This window comes from Lagenorhynchus albirostris, chromosome 12 (genome assembly GCF_949774975.1).
Source record: "Lagenorhynchus albirostris chromosome 12, mLagAlb1.1, whole genome shotgun sequence".
NCBI lineage: Eukaryota > Metazoa > Chordata > Mammalia > Artiodactyla > Delphinidae > Lagenorhynchus > Lagenorhynchus albirostris.
In genome coordinates this window covers 51,645,833-51,666,248 of record NC_083106.1, presented here as the reverse complement: position 1 = coordinate 51,666,248, position 20,416 = coordinate 51,645,833, and the positions used below count along the sequence as shown (strand labels likewise).

At 41.0% G+C, this 20,416-nt stretch overlaps 2 protein-coding genes across 6 annotated transcripts in view; one reads left to right on the top strand and one right to left on the bottom strand.

Moving 5' to 3' along the window:
• RTN4IP1 (reticulon 4 interacting protein 1) overlaps positions 1-12,075 on the bottom strand; it is a 43,340-nt gene extending 31,265 nt beyond the window's left edge. For 3 of the 4 annotated variants that reach the window (XM_060168276.1, XM_060168278.1, XM_060168279.1), the window contains exons 1-4: positions 11,393-12,075; positions 6,911-7,062; positions 6,034-6,102; positions 4,996-5,120 (exon numbers count right to left, since the gene is read on the bottom strand). In XM_060168276.1, the coding sequence (XP_060024259.1) occupies positions 4,996-5,120; positions 6,034-6,102; positions 6,911-7,062; positions 11,393-11,666 (620 nt within the window). In that variant the 5' untranslated portion in view covers positions 11,667-12,075. The remainder of the gene's footprint in view (positions 1-4,995; positions 5,121-6,033; positions 6,103-6,910; positions 7,063-11,392) is intronic. The other variant, XM_060168277.1, reaches the window with a different exon arrangement.
• Positions 12,076-12,176: 101 nt separating this feature from the next.
• The window catches only part of QRSL1 (glutaminyl-tRNA amidotransferase subunit QRSL1), a 33,087-nt gene continuing 24,847 nt past the window's right edge, over positions 12,177-20,416 (top strand). For both annotated transcript variants that reach the window (XM_060168274.1, XM_060168275.1), the window contains exon 1: positions 12,177-12,304. In XM_060168274.1, coding sequence (XP_060024257.1) covers positions 12,281-12,304 — 24 coding nt within the window. In that variant the 5' untranslated portion in view covers positions 12,177-12,280. The remainder of the gene's footprint in view (positions 12,305-20,416) is intronic.

Sequence of the window (20,416 nt, the reverse complement as noted above, 5' to 3'; positions counted from 1 at the left end):
GCCCAGCCCATGTCCCAGCCTGCCTCACTGCCAAGGAAACCTAGCACTAATCACCATCCTTCAACTCAGCTTTAGCTCACCTCACCCTAGAAACCAGCACCTGCTGGCCTTATAGGGAAATCAGACCTCCTAGCCAATCACGCCTTGTTTCTGCGTTGCCACTTCTATCGCTGCATAAAACACAGTCTTGCCCAAAATCCCTTGGGAAGAGAGCTCCGCCACTTGTGGACGGTTTTCCATTGAAAAAAGGATATTAAACTGGTTATTAAATTGTATTATTTTTGTCATTTGATACCACTGTAGGGAAGATATCAATAACAAGCTAGTAAATGAAGGTTGTCAATTAAAATGCAAAAGTATTTTGGGCTTATTCGCTGCACAAGGAAACATGAGATGCCCTGGAATCTTGCAACTCATAAAGAAACTTGGAAGACATTTCTCCAAATCTGACAAGAATCCTAAGTTTTACATGACATGGACAATAACGAGTTGCACAGAAGGGGAGGGAGCAGGGTTTGGGAACAATACCATATTTTGGCTTATGGAGAATCACAGTTAACTGACAGTAGGAATATAGAGAAAGCGTCAGGGTGGTCATCGGTAAGTCTTGTTTTGCACAAGTTGAGTTTCAGCTGCAAAGGGGACACCTAACTGGATGGAACTGAGTAGAGAGGATGGGGTCAGAAATAGGATCTGCAAGTTACCAAAATATAAAAAGAGGGCTTCCCTGGTGGCATGGTGGTTGAGAGTCCGCCTGCTGATGCAGGGAACACGGGTTTGTGCCCCGGTCTGGGAAGATCCCACATGCCGCGGAGTGGCTGGGCCCGTGAGCCATGGCCACTGAGCCTGCGTGTCCGGAGCCTGTGCTCCGCAAGGGGAGAGGCCACAACAGTGAGAGGCCCGCATACCGCAAAAAAAAAAAAAAAAAATTATATATGTGTGTGTATATATATATATACACACACACACATATATATAAAGAAACTGGGAGCAGATGAGATAACCCTGGGAGACAGGAAAGACGGAGGGAGACAACGGGAAAGCAGGTACAGTGCAAGGGCTGAGGGAGGAAAGGGAACCTTTCAAAAATGATAAGAATTGGTTCAAAAGGCAAGAAGAAAACTAAAGGAGTTTAGTGTCCCTGAAACCATGGAAAAAGTGAGCATAACAAAAGTGGGCAACAGTGCCAGAGACTTCAGAGGTCAAATTGTAAGAACTGAAAAGTATCGTTGGGTTGGCAACTCGGTCAGCTATGACCCTGGTGAGAACACCTGCACCTGACTGGCAAAGCCGGAAGTGAGGTTACGGTGCACTGAAGAGTGAATGACTCCTAAACGTCACAAGATAGTTTTCTAGGTGACCGGGGCAACTATCTGTAAAACACAAATGGCCAGGAAAGAGTTTGCTACTAATTCCTTTAACAGATCCCTCCCGGAGCTCCCTGGAAAACAGGCCTGGGGTGGAGACGATTCATCGGCAGCACACCAGCCAGGCCAGAGCCAGCACCCTTCCTCCCAACCCCAGGATTTCTCCAAGCAAGTAGACCACAGGGGTTTCTTTCTCTTTCCCCTTTCCCCTCTTCCCGTACAACCTAGTCAAAGTGCAAATGAAAACCCAAAGTCCCCAGGGGTGGTGGGAGTGGAGAGGGCAGAGGAACAGGTGGGTCGGGTGGGGGAAGGACAGGCAGGTGAAGGCAGCTGAAAGAAGGAAGCTGTTGTAATTACCGGTGTAAGCATATGGGGTGGGGGGCGATACAATGTTTTATGTTTGAGCCTGTCTAATTCTATAAACAGAATTAATCAGACACCTAATTTACAATTACATGACTAAGTGTTACTGTCGTAAAGCCTAATCTCAAAAAAGAAAAAGGGAAAAGCATTCCTAAATCCACTTCATTGAGTTTCAAGTATACACAATTTAAAAGTGAAATTTATTTTGCGGGGGAGGAATGGTTCAATTTCTAACACTTTCTAATACCTCTGTCAAACAGTGAAGTACAACCTCGCAGCAAGAGATGAATTTCAGGCAGAGCATGACACTACCAATAAATATAACCATCAAATAGAACCCCTTTCCAAAAATATCTGGTGTAACCACTTTTTTAAAAAGTTCTATTCATCTTGAGAACCCTAAGTTATCTATGTGTTCCTACGGAATAAATCACGAAGAAACTATGGATGGGCTGATAACAGGGAAATCATTTCGTCTGACTTTTCTAGTGATACCAAAGCACGGGCAAAAAAGACACATGACGTCAATATTAAATTATCCCCTTGGTTAACTGATGCTCAGTTGTTACAGAAATATAATTATAGAACAAGGAAGGAAAAGCAAAACACCATGGAGGCCTTAGAAAGCTTTGTCTTAATTTCACAAAGCTGTTTGTTACAAAGAAATCCTGTAAAATCTTTCAAGGTGGGTGTTTTTGTCATTGTTAGTTTTAGGGTTTTTTAATTAACTGGCTAGAAAAACACTGTTGGTCCTTGATGACAAACACTGATTTGCTTTGTGTAGACTAAAGACTACCTTAATGCCGAGAGCTAACAGTAAAAGAATAATTATTGCTTAGAGAAGCCAAAATATGTTCCACCAATCACAAAGGACAGTCAAACTGAAAAAAGCCACTTTGGACACTGGAACCTCTACATTTAAGTTAGTAAAGTCCCCCTATAATAGTAATTTCTTCATGTAAAATTATTTTTACAGTATTTTAAGGTGCTCACATCTCTCATGTGATTCTCACAAATAAGGAGTTGGAGGGACTTCCCTGGTGGTACAGTGGTTAGGAATCCGCCTGCCAATGCAGGGGACAGAGGTTCGAGCCCTGGTCCGGGAAGATCCCACATGCCACGGAGCAACTAAGCCCATGTGCCACAACTACCGAGCCTGCGCTCTAAAGCCCGCGAGCCACAACTACTGAGCCCACGCGCCTAGAGCCTGTGCTCCACAAGAGAAGCCACCGCAACAAGAAGCCCGTGCACCACAACGAAGAGTAGCCCCTGCTCGCTGCAACTAGAGAAAGCCTGCGCGCAGCAACGAAGACCCAACGCAGCCCCCAAAAATTAATTATTAAAATTTCTAAAAAAAAATAAAAATAAGGAGTTGGAGAGGAAGGCCATTATTACTACCCATGTGTAATAATTTCAGTAAACAAATTTCCTAGAGCAGCAAGGGACAAGCTCTCACTGCCACTCGGAACAAAGGCATCCTGAGTCACCACACATGTGGGAATGTGACACAAGTCCATGCTATGAGCCAGTGAGGCTCTTTCAGTGGATTTCATTCCAGTGTGGTTAACATGTGGCTAAATCAATGAACTGACGCAACTCAATATAATATATAAATCACTTCTATAAGTATAAAACTTTCCACTTCTCAAAGCTCGCCTAACAACCTACATTGTCCTACACTCAGTAACTTGGTGGAAACAGCAAAGAGACCATAAAAAGCATGCATGTGGTCAGCTGATTAGCTAGTAGCAGTGTAGAGAGAGGAACCCAGGTCTCTACTTCCGCAGCTCCCAGCCATTACTGCTTAAACAGAAGATAACATAGTACCTACAAAGTCAAGGATAAACTGGGAAGACAAGAGATAGTTAGATCAGTTTCTAACTCATTTTCTACAGAATACTAAAAAATGTATGCCTGGAGGGCCTGAACCAGCAAAAGGAATGAGAGCTCTCTATCTGGAGTGGTCACGGGGGCACAGAAAGCTGAATGCTCTTAAGGAAAAGCAAAACAAAGCATCAATGTCACTGCAGAGCCTACAATAATAATAAACGTCTAAAAATCCTGAACACGATTTTTGCAAGGTTATTATTAACGAGGACAAACCATTAGAACAATCTACATGATCAAACTGATTTAATTTAAACAAAGTGTTGGACCAAAATGGCAACTTCAAGAATGATAAGGCCCAAAAGCTTAAAAATTAAACAGCGCTGACCTTTAGAATATTTACCTTGAATTCTATGATGAAGGGTAGCACCTCATTAGATGAATAGCCTTTATACTGCTTTCAGAAGTACAGCTATTAAGCGTTCACTAAATTCACTGTCCAGAATCCAGCCCATTAAAGGTAAAGTGCAATGTTTCATGACAACAGGCGTACAGATTGACACAGACTTGTTACTTGTCTGGCACAGTCTTTAGCAATCAGAAGACAAAATCTGACCTACAGCTCCCTCCTTCATCGCAATCACTGAATGGTTCTGAGGACCTAGTTTTCTCACCAAATAATAAAATCATCCGTTTTCTCTATGATGCCAACTTTCTGAAACACAAAGAACACAGCAGTTGCATTGCTAAGAACAGTAGCCACCAGGTACTGAGTGCCTTCTGTGTGCCGCAGCCTGTGCCGCCGATTTTATATGTGTTGTCTCATCTCACCCCTAAAACAAAACTCACAAAAGAGAAGTGTCCAAGTGGGCCACCCGGCTAGAAAGCAGCAGAATCTGAATCTGAACTCAAGAACATCTAACACTCACTGTGTTTTTGCAAACTCAGCAAGCACACCTGCAAGTCCTGGAAGCACCAGAACTGCCTAAAGGAGCCTGAGAGAGCACAGAGCCTAAGAGAACTCAACAATATTCAAACCCTTTATATCTGTTTTTCATAGAAACCTTCAAGTGTGAGAGCAACTCCATCATTCTTTAAAATCTGTAAGGAAGTCATTCTTAACCTTTTTAGGAATCTGATGAAAGCTACGGATCTTCTTCCCAGAGACTGACATACAAAAATTGTGCATCATTTTAGAAGGTTCAGACTCCTAACATCCATCTACATATTTTTAAAATTCTCAATTGATCGAGCTAAGAATCAACAGAATGAGATTAAAAAAGTACAAACTGGCACAAGAGTTCTTTGGAAATTGTTTTAACTATTAGCACAGCTCTGCTCATGTAAGTGAGCCTAGTTTTCATGCTTCTGACAAATCTACTGCAAAGACGTCACCAAATGAAAGAAGGGAGTTTTAGATGCCACCGCTGATACTCACCGTTTTCCTGCGCAATTCTTATCATTCAGGCCACCAATCTTGTTTATGGCAGACCAAGCTGTGAGGGCCACATACGGCAGAGAGGCAGCTTGAGCATGAGTGAGTGACTTGGGCTTGTGAGAGACCTAGATTTGAAGATAACAGTCAAAAATAAGCAATGACTTGCAAACCTAGGAACACAATTAAGTACATCTATCTTCACAGGAATCTGCCTATTTTCAGAGATATAACATTCGGCCAGGTTCAGTGGTTATTGCAAACCCTACTCCAAGATTATCTCTAAGGAATTTCTCCAAATGATTCAACCTGCCTCGCAGAGGTTCAGAAAGGTTTTATAGGTCACATTATCAGATACTGCTGCATAATGCTTCATAAAAAGACCACATTCAACAATACCATTAGTCCTAACTATACCCAGAAATAAACCCAAATAAACCTTGAACCCTCATAAATACATTCTAATTTGTTTCTGTGATCAGCTGTTTCCTTCACCCCCATTTACTGGAAGGTAATCTTTCCAGACTTTTTCTAATCTTATCTTTTTTCTAATCCTTTTTCCCTTCCTGCCCTCCCTTCTGTAGGCAATTTCCTTAATATTAACCCCCTTCTTTCTAATTAAATCGTTAGGCCTCCTGACTGGATTTGATTAGACTCCTGTTTTGAAAGTTATCTGAAACAGCTTGATACTTCCATGCTTCTGTTTATGATGCATCGGTATGCGCCACTTGGTACATTTGGTTTCAACTATTTATACTGGATAAAACCAAGAAACACAGCAGGGTTTCTAGATCTTGCTCCAAATCCCTGTTCCACAAGACAAAGATAAAAACGCTTTGGCAGGCAGTGTTATTTAAACGACATCCAATACTTTTTTAGATCTTTTAAAAATTCCTATTCTCTATCTCGGTTCTTTCAAAACTACCCATGAAACTTGAACCTGATCTCAAAAAAAAAAAAAAACTCCAATTATTTCAGAGATATTTGTCAGTCTTTGTTTCTACTTTCCAGTGGCATTTCAGCACAGAACTGGTGAGTTACCTCATTCCCACTGACTACAACAAACTCTGAGAGAGTGCCTTGCTTCCAGGGAGGAACTGCAGCCCAGACCTGAAACACACACAACTTCGTTAGAAACAGATCTTTTTAAGCCAAAGTGAAGCATGAGAGTGTTCCCCAATACATATGCCACCCTGTGATAAAAAGCACAAGTCAGCAATCCAGCAAATGATAGAGTTATTTTCACATGATATCAATGTATTATTTAGTATGATTCTAGATTTACCAAGTCAAACCAGTTTGGAGGTAGATAACCAGTAAATCCTGCTGTATTTACTGGCTACTCAGAGTACCAGTAAGAACACAGTCTCTGGGGCCTGAATCCTGGCTCTACCACTTATTAGCTGTGGGACCTCTTTATAGCTTGACTTTCCTCACCTGTAAACTGGGCCTAACTGTACTTACTTCATAGGGATTAAATGAGTTATTTTATGAAAAACAACTAGAACAGTGCTAGCTTATTATTATAAGCTGACCTTAATTTCTTGGTATAAAAGTTCAAAGGGACAGGTGATTATATCAACCTTTAGCTATTTTTTTTTAACCTTTAGCTATTTTAAAACCATCTAACCCATAAGGTAGAAATTGTCATTTAAAGACTTAAAAAGTCCCAATCATATATATCTTAAAGTCTTGCAATTCTTAAGCACTAGATTTAGAAAAGTTCAAGCACAGCAAGCTATTGTGACAGAACTAGAAACAACAGAAAGAAGAACTGAACCGAGAAAATGGGGGCTCCAGCCAAAGCTCACTATATTTGTTGAAAAGAAGAAAAAAGGTCAATGATATGAAATATATTTCCAAAAGCAGAATTAAATCTGCAAATTTTGAGAAGGAATAGTGGAATGTGATAACTCACCTCATCGCCAGGCTTGAAGTACCTCACATCAAGTCCACACTCCATCACCACACCAGACACATCCCGGCCCAGAGTCAGGGGAAATTCTTCTCCTTTGATTTTAATATGTAAAGGATCACGTTTCATATTTAAAGCTGTAGCTCCATAGCCACCTATGAAATACAAGTTATTTGTTTCTTCCAACAGAATGGGATGATTTCAAAACTACTGCAGGGTTACACGCCAGGTACAACTCTAGATCTTCAAGATGCAGATTATAAAGTAATCAACCTTATACATTTTTTACCATCACACAAGAAAGCATAAAAACAATGAATGTTGTTCCTTTCAAAAAAAATTATTTGGAAAGTCATAATCACTGTTTTTAATTTTTATTTTATACTGGAGTATAGTTGATTCACAATCACTGTTTTTGAAATTCCAATTTTGAAACTGTCTTCAGAACTTTAAGTATTTCCTTTTATAGGTTTTACTTTGTTCTTTGAAGATGGTTTCTTTGTTAATTTATTCATTCATGGACTTTTTAAATAACAAAGTCATCTGAAGCCAAGTCTGGTGAAGAAGATAATGTTAAAGTTGTCTGGTTAATAAACAAATAAATAAGGCATGGATATAGTATTTGACACTGACACTGGTCTATGAGTAATTGTCCCTGCCTCACAAAAAATGTTTCTAGAACATCTCTGGGTTAAGTGCAAGGTTCCCAAATGGAAAAGAACCACTTGGCTGCATCAGTTCTGATATGTTAAATCAGGTTGACTGCTTTATTATACATCATTTTATTTTTAAGAACATTTACATAAACATCAGCTAAACAGAGCTGAAAACATTCCTCTGATCAGTATTTTTTTGGTTCACATAAATTGGCTGTAATATTCCAAAGTAGTTTATTACACAGCTTCAACATCTAAAATGGCTTTTCTAAGACACAAAAGTACTGTTGTCATCTCTTCTGCTCGACATCCTTCTAAGAACATTTCTGCTATGTAAGGCTCTCCAAGATAAGCACCCTGCTTACCTTTCTAGTGTCATGTACCACAATTTATGCTCCAGAATCACTAAACCACTCAGTAAGTCTCCCCTTTTCTCCCACTCATCCTCATTAAATCCTAAGGATGGGGAGAAACCAGCAAAGGAGCCTGAGAAGGCTTGGCCACTGAAAAGGTGTTCAGAAAGCCAAGAGAAGAGGGTCATTTAAAGAAGTTAAATGCTGCTGATGGGGAAGACAGTTTTGCAAATAAGGTCAAAAGCTGCCAATAGGCTTTTAAAAAACAAAACCCCCCAAACAAACAAACAAAACAAAATACTAGATCCAACAACACAGCAGTCTTTCGTGACCTTCATAGGAGCGGTTGCTGTGGCATGGGGTGACAGAGAGAATGGGAGTGAGGAATTGGAGACCATGAGAATATTCAACTCTTTCAAATAGTTTTGCTTACAGAGGAGAGCAGAGAAATGGGGCAGTGGCTGGAGGGGGACTAGTGCGATAGAGGAAGGATGTTTAAGGTTGTTTTTTTTTTCCTCTTTAAGAATGGAGAAATTAACAGCAAGTTTGTATGCCAATGGGAACGATCCAGTGGAAAGGAAAAGACTGAAGATGCAGGAGAGAACTGCTGAAACAATGCTCCTGTGTGGGTGAGAGAGCATGGGGTCTAGAACCCAGGTGGAGAGCTGGGCTTAGATGAGAGCAATGACAGTTAATCCATGCAGCAGGAGGTAGAGGATACAGGGAGAGAGGCTGACAGGAGGGTAGCTTGCAGAAGTTGTTTTTAATAAAAATCAAGACACATGGAAGAAAGTGTTTGAAAGTTGGGAAAGTCCCAGAAAATCTAAGCTGATGGCCACCATGCCAATATTACATACTTGCCAGCTGGCTGGTTACGAGTGCATTCTATCAGGGGAAAGAAAAACTTCACACGTAATACTCACAAAAGTCACATTTTACTTTCCTGTCTTACATTCCTTTTCCACTCTCAAACACAATTAAACAATTATTCACTGAAATTCCTACGTGGTTTGATCAACAGAAGCGGGCATTTAGCTATGTCAAATTTTAGCTGCTGTTTCAGAGCTGCAAAAAAAAAAAAATCTTCAGTCCTCTCTAAGCTACACAGCCTGCAGGGCAAGGTTGTTTTCTTGGTCACCTCGATATCACCTGCGTTAACTCTGGCTCATTGGTACCAGCTAAACTAGCCCCAAATCCAGAAACAGCTGGTAGTTAGGAACTGAGAACCTGCTTGGTGACACAATGAATGGGAACCCTTAGGAGCTCTGTCCCATTCTTAGAGGTGACCAGTTTGGTTCAGAGCTGGAGTGGTTTGGAAAATCCTAAATCTGCCCTCCGTTTCAAAAGCTTTAATTCCATCTAAAGAAACCAAACTTTGTTGGTATGATGCTGTTGGCTGTATTTTTTTTCTATTTTAAGATTATTCATTAGCCATTTATATGATTTATGATTTTATGTCCAACAATAGTGGACATCTCCAGAAAAACAGCTGGCTTTCATCTTTCAAAACAGACACATCCTTGCTTTCTCATCAAGGGAAATAACTGCTCCCTACACTTTACGATCTTATACTCATTATTTTTTTTCCCCATATTTCAGGTATCTTCCGCAACGATAATCACATCTCCAAAAAGAATTCATGAGCAGGAAATAAAGAGGATGAATTGCAAATAGTATTACCCACTCAAGTCATAAAAAACTAAGATGTCTCAAGAATACTATATAAAAGTAAAATGTGTTATAATATTACATTAAATAGCAGCCTAGAAAGTCCAGATGCAGCCATTCTACTGAAGATAAAATGTACACGATACAAATTGTGCATGTGCATTCAAAGAAACGAAAAGTTAACAGACCTAAATGAAGATGAAAACCACTTATTTTAGTTTGTAACCTTAAATTAGAATGAAAATATAAAATGACATTAAAAATAATGACTGGGCTTCCCTGGTGGCGCAGTGGTTGAGAGTCCGCCTGCCGATGCAGGGGACGCAGGTTCGTGCCCCGGTCTGGGAGGATCCCACATGCCGCAGAGCGGCTGGGCCCGTGAGCCATGGCTGCTGAGCCTGCGCGTCCAGAGCCTGTGCTCCACAACGGGAGAGGCCACAACATACCGCAAAAAAAAAAAAAAAAAAAAAAGACTGAATGACAACTACACACGTGAAGCATAGAAACAGGCTACAGTTGACAGGGCATGGGCTCTACCTACAAAGAGCTTATAATCAAGGAAATGAAAAAAACATAATGCTCACTGGGTATAAATCTACCACTTAAAGGTAATTCTGATAAAACCTACATTATCTTCATGCACAATGTAAATGGAATAAACTGAAACAATATGCCCAACTAGTAATAGCAATTATTACTTTAAAGCGAACAAAAAGAATACAAATGTGTATTTCATGAGGCAATCATCATCAAGTCATTTCAATTAATTCTTAATAGAGCTCTCCAGCTACATTTTGAGTCCAAGTCTTTCCCCAAACTCCCTCCCCACAAAGAAATACGTAACAGTTATTCCTCACATGTCTAGATCAGCACTGTCCAATAGAGATATAATGCAAGCCACATATCTAACTTAAAATTTTCTAGTAGTCACTATAAAAAGAAAAGTGAAATTAATGTTAATATTTTACTTAATATATCCAAAATATTATCAGGTTAATATGTAATGAACATAAAATTATTAATAAGATATTTTACATTCATTTTTTTCTAAGCCTTTGAAATCTAGTGTATATTTTACACTAACTGTACATCCCACACTAGCCACATTTCAATTGCTCATTTTTTTGTCATTATTTTCCAAAGTTAAAGTAATTCACAAATGGTAATCAATCTTTTCAGCACTATAATAATTGCATAAGGAATACAGTACTCTCCAAGCTTTGTCAATATTCACCAGCTGAAATTAAGATAACATTATTCCCATTGAGGATGGCGCAAAACAGAAAAGTGTATTTTAACTTTGCAGAATGCAACAGCAAAAATGAGGAAAGTACTGTGTCTATATCCTGGCATCCTGTTCTGCTGCTTTGTCCACTGGACCATTAAACATAGCTGTGATTAGTGGGAGGGAAATAAAAATTACTATGGAAATGCTAATTCTGAACTGATATGAAAACATAAGCATACCTCTAAAACCTGTGATAGACCTCAGAATATCACAAAGTTCCCAGGAGAGTGTACCACAAAGTTAGCTGTAGATACAATTCTCAAGTCCCAATTTACATTTTTAGGTAGTATTGGAAGCAATTCAAACTTATATTTTGTGAAAGATTAAAGCATACCGTAGACATTGCAATTTCAAAAATTTTGGAAATAATATATACTGAGATACTGTCAAAACCCTAAACAATTCCTTTGTGTTAACCAAAAAAATGTAGTCAATAACAACTGACCTTTTAAAACTAATCCCTGATGAGATTGTCTTAAGAAAAAAAAAAGGTAGTTGAGGAATGTCTTTTGAAACTTACTTCTCATATTAACATCTATAGGATTTATACTCGCAGCGTGAACTTTGATAATGACTTCATTTGGATAGTGTATCATTGGTATCATCATGTTCTGAGTAAATCGAAGCACTTCATTACTCCCATATTTATCTATCACCCAAGCGGGCATGACAGTGCTCCTTGGAGAGGTAGTACTAATCTTTCTAACTGAAGGCTTTTGTACAACTTGTCTTCTCCAGAAGCAAACCGCAGTGCATGCATTTCTTCTAAGTACACAGGTCTTCAGAAATCCCATCGTAAACAGTGGTTGAATTGCGTGCCCTAATTAATAGGCACTCACACTGGCTCAAACCCTCACACCTGAATTCGGTCAAATTCTGCCAAACACTCTGGCCGGTTTCAAAGTTGAGAATTCAAAAATGAAGTTAGACTGATGGAGAAACTGAAGAAAGAAGAGTACGGAACTACTCTACTCTTCACATCTGAAATGCTCCAATTAACGTTCCAGCCAGTATTCTGTCCATTCTCCTCCTCCCTTACACCCCCTCCCCTTAAAAACAAAAACAAAACCGCTAGAATCCTGCCCTGTCCCGGGAGCTCTCTGCGGGACAAGCCGACTCCGCTCGCGATTCGGACGTCAGAGAAATTCACACACTTCCAGGCTCCCGCCGCGACCCCCGGAGTCTCCTTGCCACCAGCTGTACTTCCCCGCAGGACTTCCTTAGCGGCGCCAGCCAATCGCGTGCAAAGATCATTTTCCTCGGGCTGCAATTCGACCAATCTGAGTACTCGGTGCTGACAGGCTCGCTGGCAAATGGCTGCGCCCATGTAATACCGGCAGCGGCAGCTGACCTTTCTTTTTCCTCCTTGACACCAAGCCCATGTGGTGGCGGGTGGGATACGAGGACCATGTTGGGCCGGACCCTCCGAGAAGTGAGTGGAATTGTCTGCTGAGGGCCCAGGGAGGTCGGGAAGATTCGCGGAGTCCTTGTTCACGTGGACGTGGCGTCCCCCGGCCGGCGTGCATCTTGGTCAGCCTCGCCGCTTCCTTCCCTGGAACTTGGTGGGGGATTCGGACCGCCGGGTCCTTAGGCTGTGCTCCTTATATCCGTTCAGGAGTTAGGATCTCCGCGGGGGAGGCTTCTGCACCGCCGCGCTGTGGGGTGGAAGGGAACAGTGGCTTCTCTCGATTATTCGTTCGCCCTGGCTGCGTGGGGCCCTGGCCGGTCTCAGCCATATATGGGGGATTTGGCTGGTCCACGTCAGTCTCTCTTGTCCGCTACACACATCTGATGCAGTCCCCACTAAGAAGCCCGCAAATCTGTCCCTTGCAAAAGCCAAACTAGTGATTCTTAGCTTTTTTCCCTCGTGGACATATTCAAGCTTCAGCTACCACCAAGATACCAATGATTCTCTTACCCGTGTCTCCATTAATTGGACATGGTTTTTGAACTCTAGGCTATATTTGTGAATGTCTAATGGACATCTCTTCCAAAACTCCCACAAGTTTGATGAATCTAACCAAAGCTGACTTCATCCTTGTAACAGAATCACCTCTTGCGTCTCAATCTCCATCATAAAAAACAAACAAAAACCTAATTATGGAATTCTTAATATTCTGTTTTTAGCGGCACAACTGTTATCCCAGGTGCCCTTAGATTCTTCTTCATAGGTCATATCCAGTAAGTCACTAAACCGTGTTAGTTCTCTTTTGAACTTATGTCTGGGATCTGTTCTCTCACTTTATCCCTGCTGTTAGGGCTTTAGTTCCAATCTCCTTGCTTTCTGATCTCAACCTGCAGAGCTGTCTGCAGGCCCACTGCTATCAGAATCACCTTGGCCCGCCTTAAAACTATAGTTGTGTCCCACTCAGGAAGGTTAGTATGGTAAGGCCCAGAGTGTATGGTTTAACTTGGGTTCCAGGTGATTCTAATGATAAGTAGCAATTGAGGACGTACCCCGTCTTCCATCTTCATTTGTATCTTCACCTGGGAAGTCTTTTTTTTCTTTTTCCAGCTGGCAGCCTTTTAGAAAGCTGTAAATTATGAGAACTTTAAATCCACAGGTTTTAAATAATAGTTATTCCCCTAAATACATTTTTGTTTTATTATCCTAAATTGTATCTTGTATACTGTCAGTGAAGAATCCAATTTGTTTTTAAAAATTAAAAAATTTTTAACTCCAAACTTGTTTTAAAATGAAATATAACCTAAAAAAATACGGTATTTTCTTTTTCTGCCCTTTCCCCCAACACTACCTTTTTTGTGCCACCCCTTCCTAATGTCCAGTGAGCCATTGTCAGAAACAACTTTTACCTCAAGGGGGAAAAGGGAAGCTGACCCAAGGGTAGTCAGGAAATTGCCTTGGCATGATTACTTTCACTTAATCACTCTTTTAACAAATATTTATCGATGCCTATTGTGTGGAAAACATTATTTGCTTATTTTCCCAGCCCATAATATATCTTCTGTCCACTTTGTTCTTTCCATATCATTGTACCAATGCCCTAAATTCTACCAATTAGAGATTAATTAATTTAGCACACATTCTATTTTAAATATGTAAAGATGCTTGGGAAGGGTGAATGATTTATTTATCCACTGTTGTGAATTATTATAGTTCAATCAGATTTCTCTCCAGCACACCCTGGCTGAGATAATCAGTTAAGGAAAGGGAAAATTTTGCGGGGGAGGGGATTGAGGGAGGGGCTGGAAATTATGGCATTTTGAGACAATTTGGGGGGCCTAAGTGGAGGCTTAGGGCAGTAGAGGAGCCCTAGGAGGAAGCACTAAAAGGAGGTAAAATGCCAAACAGGAGGTGTACCTGCTACTTGTAAATTTTACCCAGGTACACTCAGTAAGGGGGAAGAGTCTTACTTTCACCTTCCTTTCTTGTGGCATGATCCCAGTGTTTCTAGGAACCAGATGCCAGGCTAATATTATTAACCCTAAAGTTATATTAAATGATTAATGTTATATTAAAGAAAGTTAATTATATATCCAGTAGCCTTCTTGGGGGTCTAGCCTAAGAACATTTAATTACTGTTCTATGGGAAAATAGCCTCCAAATTTTAAACAACTCAGTTATTCATTCAGTTAACATTTATTGAACACCTCTGTGTTCCAGACACTGGGGATTAGCATTGAAGACAGTAATTCCTGCCCTCATGAAGCCTACATTTTTGTGGGGAAGCAGGCATTAAATAAGTTTCTTTGTTTCAGTAAATAATAGAATTTCAGGTAGTGTAGGTGCTATGAAAAAAGGTTAAGCAGGCTATAGTGTGCGAATTAGTTGGAGAGATGGATGTTTTAGATAGAGTGGTCAAGGAAGGTTTCGCTGACTGAGTGGGTGATATTTAGTAGAGACCTGAAGGGTGAGAAGGGTGAGCCCTGGGAAGATCTGGGAGAAGGGTGTTCCAGGCAGAGGAAAGAATAAAAGTGCAATGTCTCTGAAGCAAGAGCAAACTTGATGTGGTCAAGGAATAGCAGGAAGGCCAGCAGACCCAAGAGAACTGAACGAGAAGAGTAGTGGGAGATGAGGTTATAGATAAGGAGGAGCCGGATTACCTTTCCGGCCATGTTAAGGAGTGTGGATTTTATTCTAAATGTAATGCAAATCCTCTGGGAAGTTGTGAGTCTTTGGACATGATTTGACTTAAAAATTAAAAAGCTCCTTCAGGTTATTCAGGATTATGGTCTATAGGAAAGCAAGTAGGGAAGCAAGAAGACCAGTTAGAAGGTCGTTGCATTGTCAAGAGCTGATGGCAGCATGGATAGGGTGATGGGAGGAGAGGTAATGCAAAGTGGGTGTTAGTTTTTTGTTGTTGTTTTGGGGTTTTAAATTTTTATTTAGTTATTTATTTTTGGCTGTGCTGGGTCTTCGTTGCTGCGTGCAGGTTTTCTCTAGTTGCAGCGAGCAGGGGCTACTCTTCGTTGCGGTTCACGGGCTTCATTGCGGTGGCTTCTCTTGTTGCGGAGCACAGGCTCTAGGCACGTGGGCTTCAGTACTTGTGGCACATGGGCTCAGTAGTTGTGGCTCACGGGCTTAGTTGCTCCACAGCATGTGGGATCTTCCTGGACCAGAGCTCAAACCTATGTCATCTGCATTGGCAGGCGGATTCTTAACCACTGCACCACCAGGGAAACCCAGGTGTTAGTTTTTTAAGGTATGGCTTTCTAGTGGATTGGATATGGGATTTGAGGGAAAAGAGATGAATCAAGGAGGTTGCTTAGGTTTGGGGCCTGGGCAATTGGAGAAATGGTAACATTTATTAAGATGGGAAAGACTCTACAGGGAGCATGTTGTGAGGAGAAAGTTATCAAGACATGTTAATTTTGAGATGCTTCTAAAGATATCCAAGTGAAGATGTCAGTTAAGCAGGTGGATATAGGAACGTGGAGATCAAGAAAGAAGCTAGGTATGAGGATATAAATTGTCCACAGTAGAGGACATAATTGAAGTTATATGGTCAGATGAGATCTGAGTGTAAATATAGAACAAGGCCTAAAACTTTCCAACATTTAGGGGTCAGCGGTAGGAAGCAGAGCCCGCAAAGGAGACTTGGAGGAGCGGCCAGTAAGGCAAGAGGAAAACCAGGATGGCTTGGTGTCCCGAAGTACAAGTGAAAAAGAAGTGCTTCAAGGAGGGAGTGATGTCTTGTGTTGAATGCTGAGTGCTGCTGGACTGGGCCATGACTGCTGGATTTAGGAATGTGGAGGTTACTGGTGATCTTGATGTGCTATTTCTTGGAACAATGGAGACAAAAAGCATGAATCTTAAGTGAGTGTGTTAAAGAGAGTACCAGTCAACCAGACACTCAGCTTTCAAGGGCTCTTCTATACCTTCAGCATTTATCAAGACAGTTTTTCTTTTGAAAGACAGTTCTTTTCCTAAGTGAAGCTTTGATGCTATCTGTAAAGTTAACAAAATGTTCTCTATTTGCTACAGAGGAGTAAATGCTGTAACAGCCTGCATAGAGAAGTAGTAGAGTATAGTGGTCCAGAGCATGGGCTTTGGAAACAAGATCAGGCCTTGGTTGAATCCCAGCTCTGCTACTTTCTAGCTATGTGATTTTAAGCAGGAACTTCAGTAATTTATCTGTAAAATGGAAATAATATCAGCCTCTTAGTGTGGATATGAAGATTAAATGAAATACAAAACATCTAGGATAATGCCTAGAACCAAGTGCCATTATTAACACTAATTTTGTTACAGTGACAAAATTACTAGATTATATGTATTTACAGTTTTCTCTTCCTGTTTTCTAAGAAGAATGGTTCCTCTGAGGCAGATTTCTTAATTTTTCTAAGAAGGTATATTACTTTTCTACTGCTGTGTAACAAATTAGTATAAACTTTTCAGCTTAAAATAACACATTCTTAAAACACACACACAATCTTATCATCTCACAGTTTTGTGGGTCAGGAATCCAGGAATGAAGTAGCTGGGTTCTCTACTCAGTCTCACAAGGCTGAAATCAAGGTGTCAGCCAGAGCCGCAGTCTCTTTGGATGCCTTGGGATCCTCTTTCCACCTCACTGGTTGGCAGAATCCATTTCTTTGTGGTTGTAGGACTGAGGTCCCCGTATTCTTTCTTTCTTTTTTTTTTTTTAACATTTATTTATTTCTTTTTGGCTGTGTTGGGTCTTCATTGCCGCACGTGGGCTTTTCCCTAGTTGCGGTGAGCAGGGGCTACTCTTTGTTGCAGCACGAGGGCTTCTCATCGTGGTGGCTTCTCTTGTTGCAGAGCACGGGCTCTAGGCACACGGGCTTCAGTAGTTGTGGCACATGGGCTCAGTAGTTGTGGCTTGCAGGCTCTAGAGCGCGGGCACAGTAGTTGTGGCACACGGGCTTAGTTGCTCCATGGCATGTGGAATCTTCCTGGACCAGGGATCAAACCCATGTCCTCTGCATTGGCAGGCGGATTCTTAACCACTGCGCCACCAGGGAAGTCCCTGTTCCCCGTTTTCTTGCTGACCATGTGGGTAGTAGAGTAACTGAGCTCAGGGGACAAGAGATGTGGGATAATTAGAACTGAGGTTTGGGAGATGATACAGATGTTGGTAGTGATATAGTCTGGGCTAATGACCATGTGAGCTGGTAACTGGGGTGAGGTGAAGGAAGAGTTTGTGTGAAGTGAGGTCAGGAACGGAGAGGCCCGGTGTCCGTGTACCTGACTTGAAGTTTGAAGTCAACAAAAAGAGCAACAGGAGCCATAGAAAAGAAGATTACAGCAAACCATCTGCTAAAAACTTCAGTGAATGAAAAGGAGTATCAGGAAGACTGTAGATTAACACACCAGGGAGAGTAATATAATCTCCTTCAAGGCCTGTGCTTCAGATGAGCTGGGGGTTTTGAGAAAAGAGGGAAGAGAAAACTTTTCTAGTTGATTTCATCTTATATTCAGATATGATACCTTTAGTTTTGCTCCAGGAGAGCTGTACTATTTTTATGTCATAATCCTTACATCTAATCCATTCTAGCTAATTAGCATCTTTGTTTTCATTTCTCTTCTCCAATACCCTTACTGAGTTTGTCAAATCTAAATTTCCTAAAAATGATCCTAACAAAGATTACCATTTAAAATGAGTACTCCCAAGGACTTCCCTGGTGGTCCAGGGTAAAGAATCCTCCTTCCAATGCAGGGGATGCAGGTTCCATCCCTGGTCGGGGAACTAAGATCCCACATGCCACGAGGCAACTAAGCCCACGCGCCACAACTACTGAGCTCGCGTGCCCCAACGAGAGAATCTGCATGCCACAAACTACAGAGCCCATGTGCTCTGGACCCTGAGCATGTCACAACTAGAGAGAAGCCCACGCACCACAACTAGAGAGAAACGTGTACCACAAGGAAGAGCCCACGCTGCAACGAAAGATCCTGCACGCCTCAACAAAGACCCAGCGTGCTGCAACTAAGACCCAATGCAGCCAAACAAAATAAAGAAAATAAATAAAATTTTTAAAAAATAAATAAATAATAAAATGAGTACTCCCAGAACAGTATGGTGTGGCCTTAAAAAACTAAAAATAGAGCTACCATATGATCTGCAGTCCCACTCCTGGGCATATATCTGGAGAAAACCATAATTCGAAAAAATACACACCCCTCAATGTTCATTGCAGCACTATTTACAATAGCCAAGACATGGAAACAACCTAAATGTCCATCAACAGATGAAAGGATAAAGAAGATGTGGTACATATATACAATGGAATATTACTCATAAAATGAAATATGAAATAAAAATGAAATAATGAAATAAAAAATGAAATAATGCCATTTGCAGCAACATGGATGGACCTAGATATTATCATACTAAGTGAAGTAAGCCAGAGAAAGACAAATATATGATATTGCTTATATGTAGAAACTACAAAAAAAGAAGATTATACAAATGAACTTATATACAAAACAGAAATAGACCCACAGACAAAACAAATTTATGGTTACCAAAGGGGAGGGGCGTGGGGGAGATGGGTAAATTAGGAGCTTGAGATTAACATATACACACTATATATAAGATAGGTAACTATATACTTTATAGCACAGGGAACTATATTCAATACTACGTCATAACCTATAAGGGAAAAGAATCTGGAAAAAATAGATATATTTGTATGTATCACTGAATCACTGTGCTTTGCACCTGAAACCAACACAACATTATAAATCAACTATACTTCAATAAATAAATAAAAAGAATGCTCCCAGACAGTCTCATTTCTTGCCCTTGTAACCATAACTGCAGTTCCTTACCTCTTATTCTCATATCACTTGGCAAGTCAGAAGGCAACTTGAGGATAATGGGCATTAGGGGACTTGAAGGGAGGCAAAGAAGAAGACAAAATGGCAGGCATAATTTTCCTCATTTTTATAATTTTGCTCCGGGGTAGGCCTGTCTATATACCTCTCTGTGTCTCTAGCTTTCCGTTTTTGCTAGTTCTGACGCTTGCACTCAGCCTATTTACATAAGCCCACTCCATGTTTACAACATTACAATACACTGCTGTCGTTTCTTTTTCTCCAGTTTCTCTCTTCTAAAGAGTTTACATCTCATACAAACCGTTCAACAGAAATATCTCTTCTTGTTGCTAGGTTACCTCCTTTAAGTTGAGCCCAGCTACCCCTCCCCATTCTGAACCCCTCCCCCAGCATCCCCATGGCAGCCCTTTCCTCCTCTTGTGCATCAGCGTTAGGGGTCCTCTCAATGGCCTATTTGCACTGCTTTTCTGGCTTAAAACCCTCAGACCTAAGAATACCACCACTTTGATTATTTATTCAACAGCCTAGAGCAGATCATTTGCAGATTTTCCCCTAAATGCAAATTCCTATTGCTTGATGCATATAGGACACGTGGAAGTACAGTCAGCATAAAGGACAAGCTAAGCTTCCACTGGTGCAGAGAGAAATGGTGAAGGAGCGGTTAGTTACCTGTTAACTTTTACTATTACTACCTGTTAAGTTACCCTTTACTATTTCTGTGACTTTGGACACATCACTTAACCTCTCTTAGCTTCAGTTTCTTTATCTATAAAATGAGGTTAATAATACCTAACTTAAGTGGTTGGGGTTTTTTTGTTTTTTTAATAAATTTATTTATTTATATTTGGCTGCATTGAGTCTTCGTTGCTGTGCAGTCTTTCTCTAGTTGCAGTGAGTGGGGGCTACTGTTCGTTGCAGTGCGCAGGCTTCTCATTGCAGTGGCTTCTGTTGCTCTAGGTGCACGGGCTTCACTAGTTGTGGCTCACGTGCTCAGTAGTTGTGGCTCGCTGGCTCTAGAGCGCAGGCTCAGTAGTTGTGGCACACGGGCTTAGTTGCTCCATGGCATGTGGGATCTTCCCGGACCAGGGCTCGAACCCGTGTCCTCTGCATTGGCAGGCGGATTCTTAACCACTGTGCCACCAGGGAAGCCCTAAGTGGTTGTTTTAAGGGCTAAATAAAGTAATAATGAATCTAAAGCAACAACAGTGCCTGGCTCTTGGTAAATATTCAGAAAATGTTACTTTTCCCCCCATCCCCCTTTTCTGAACTACCATCTTATCC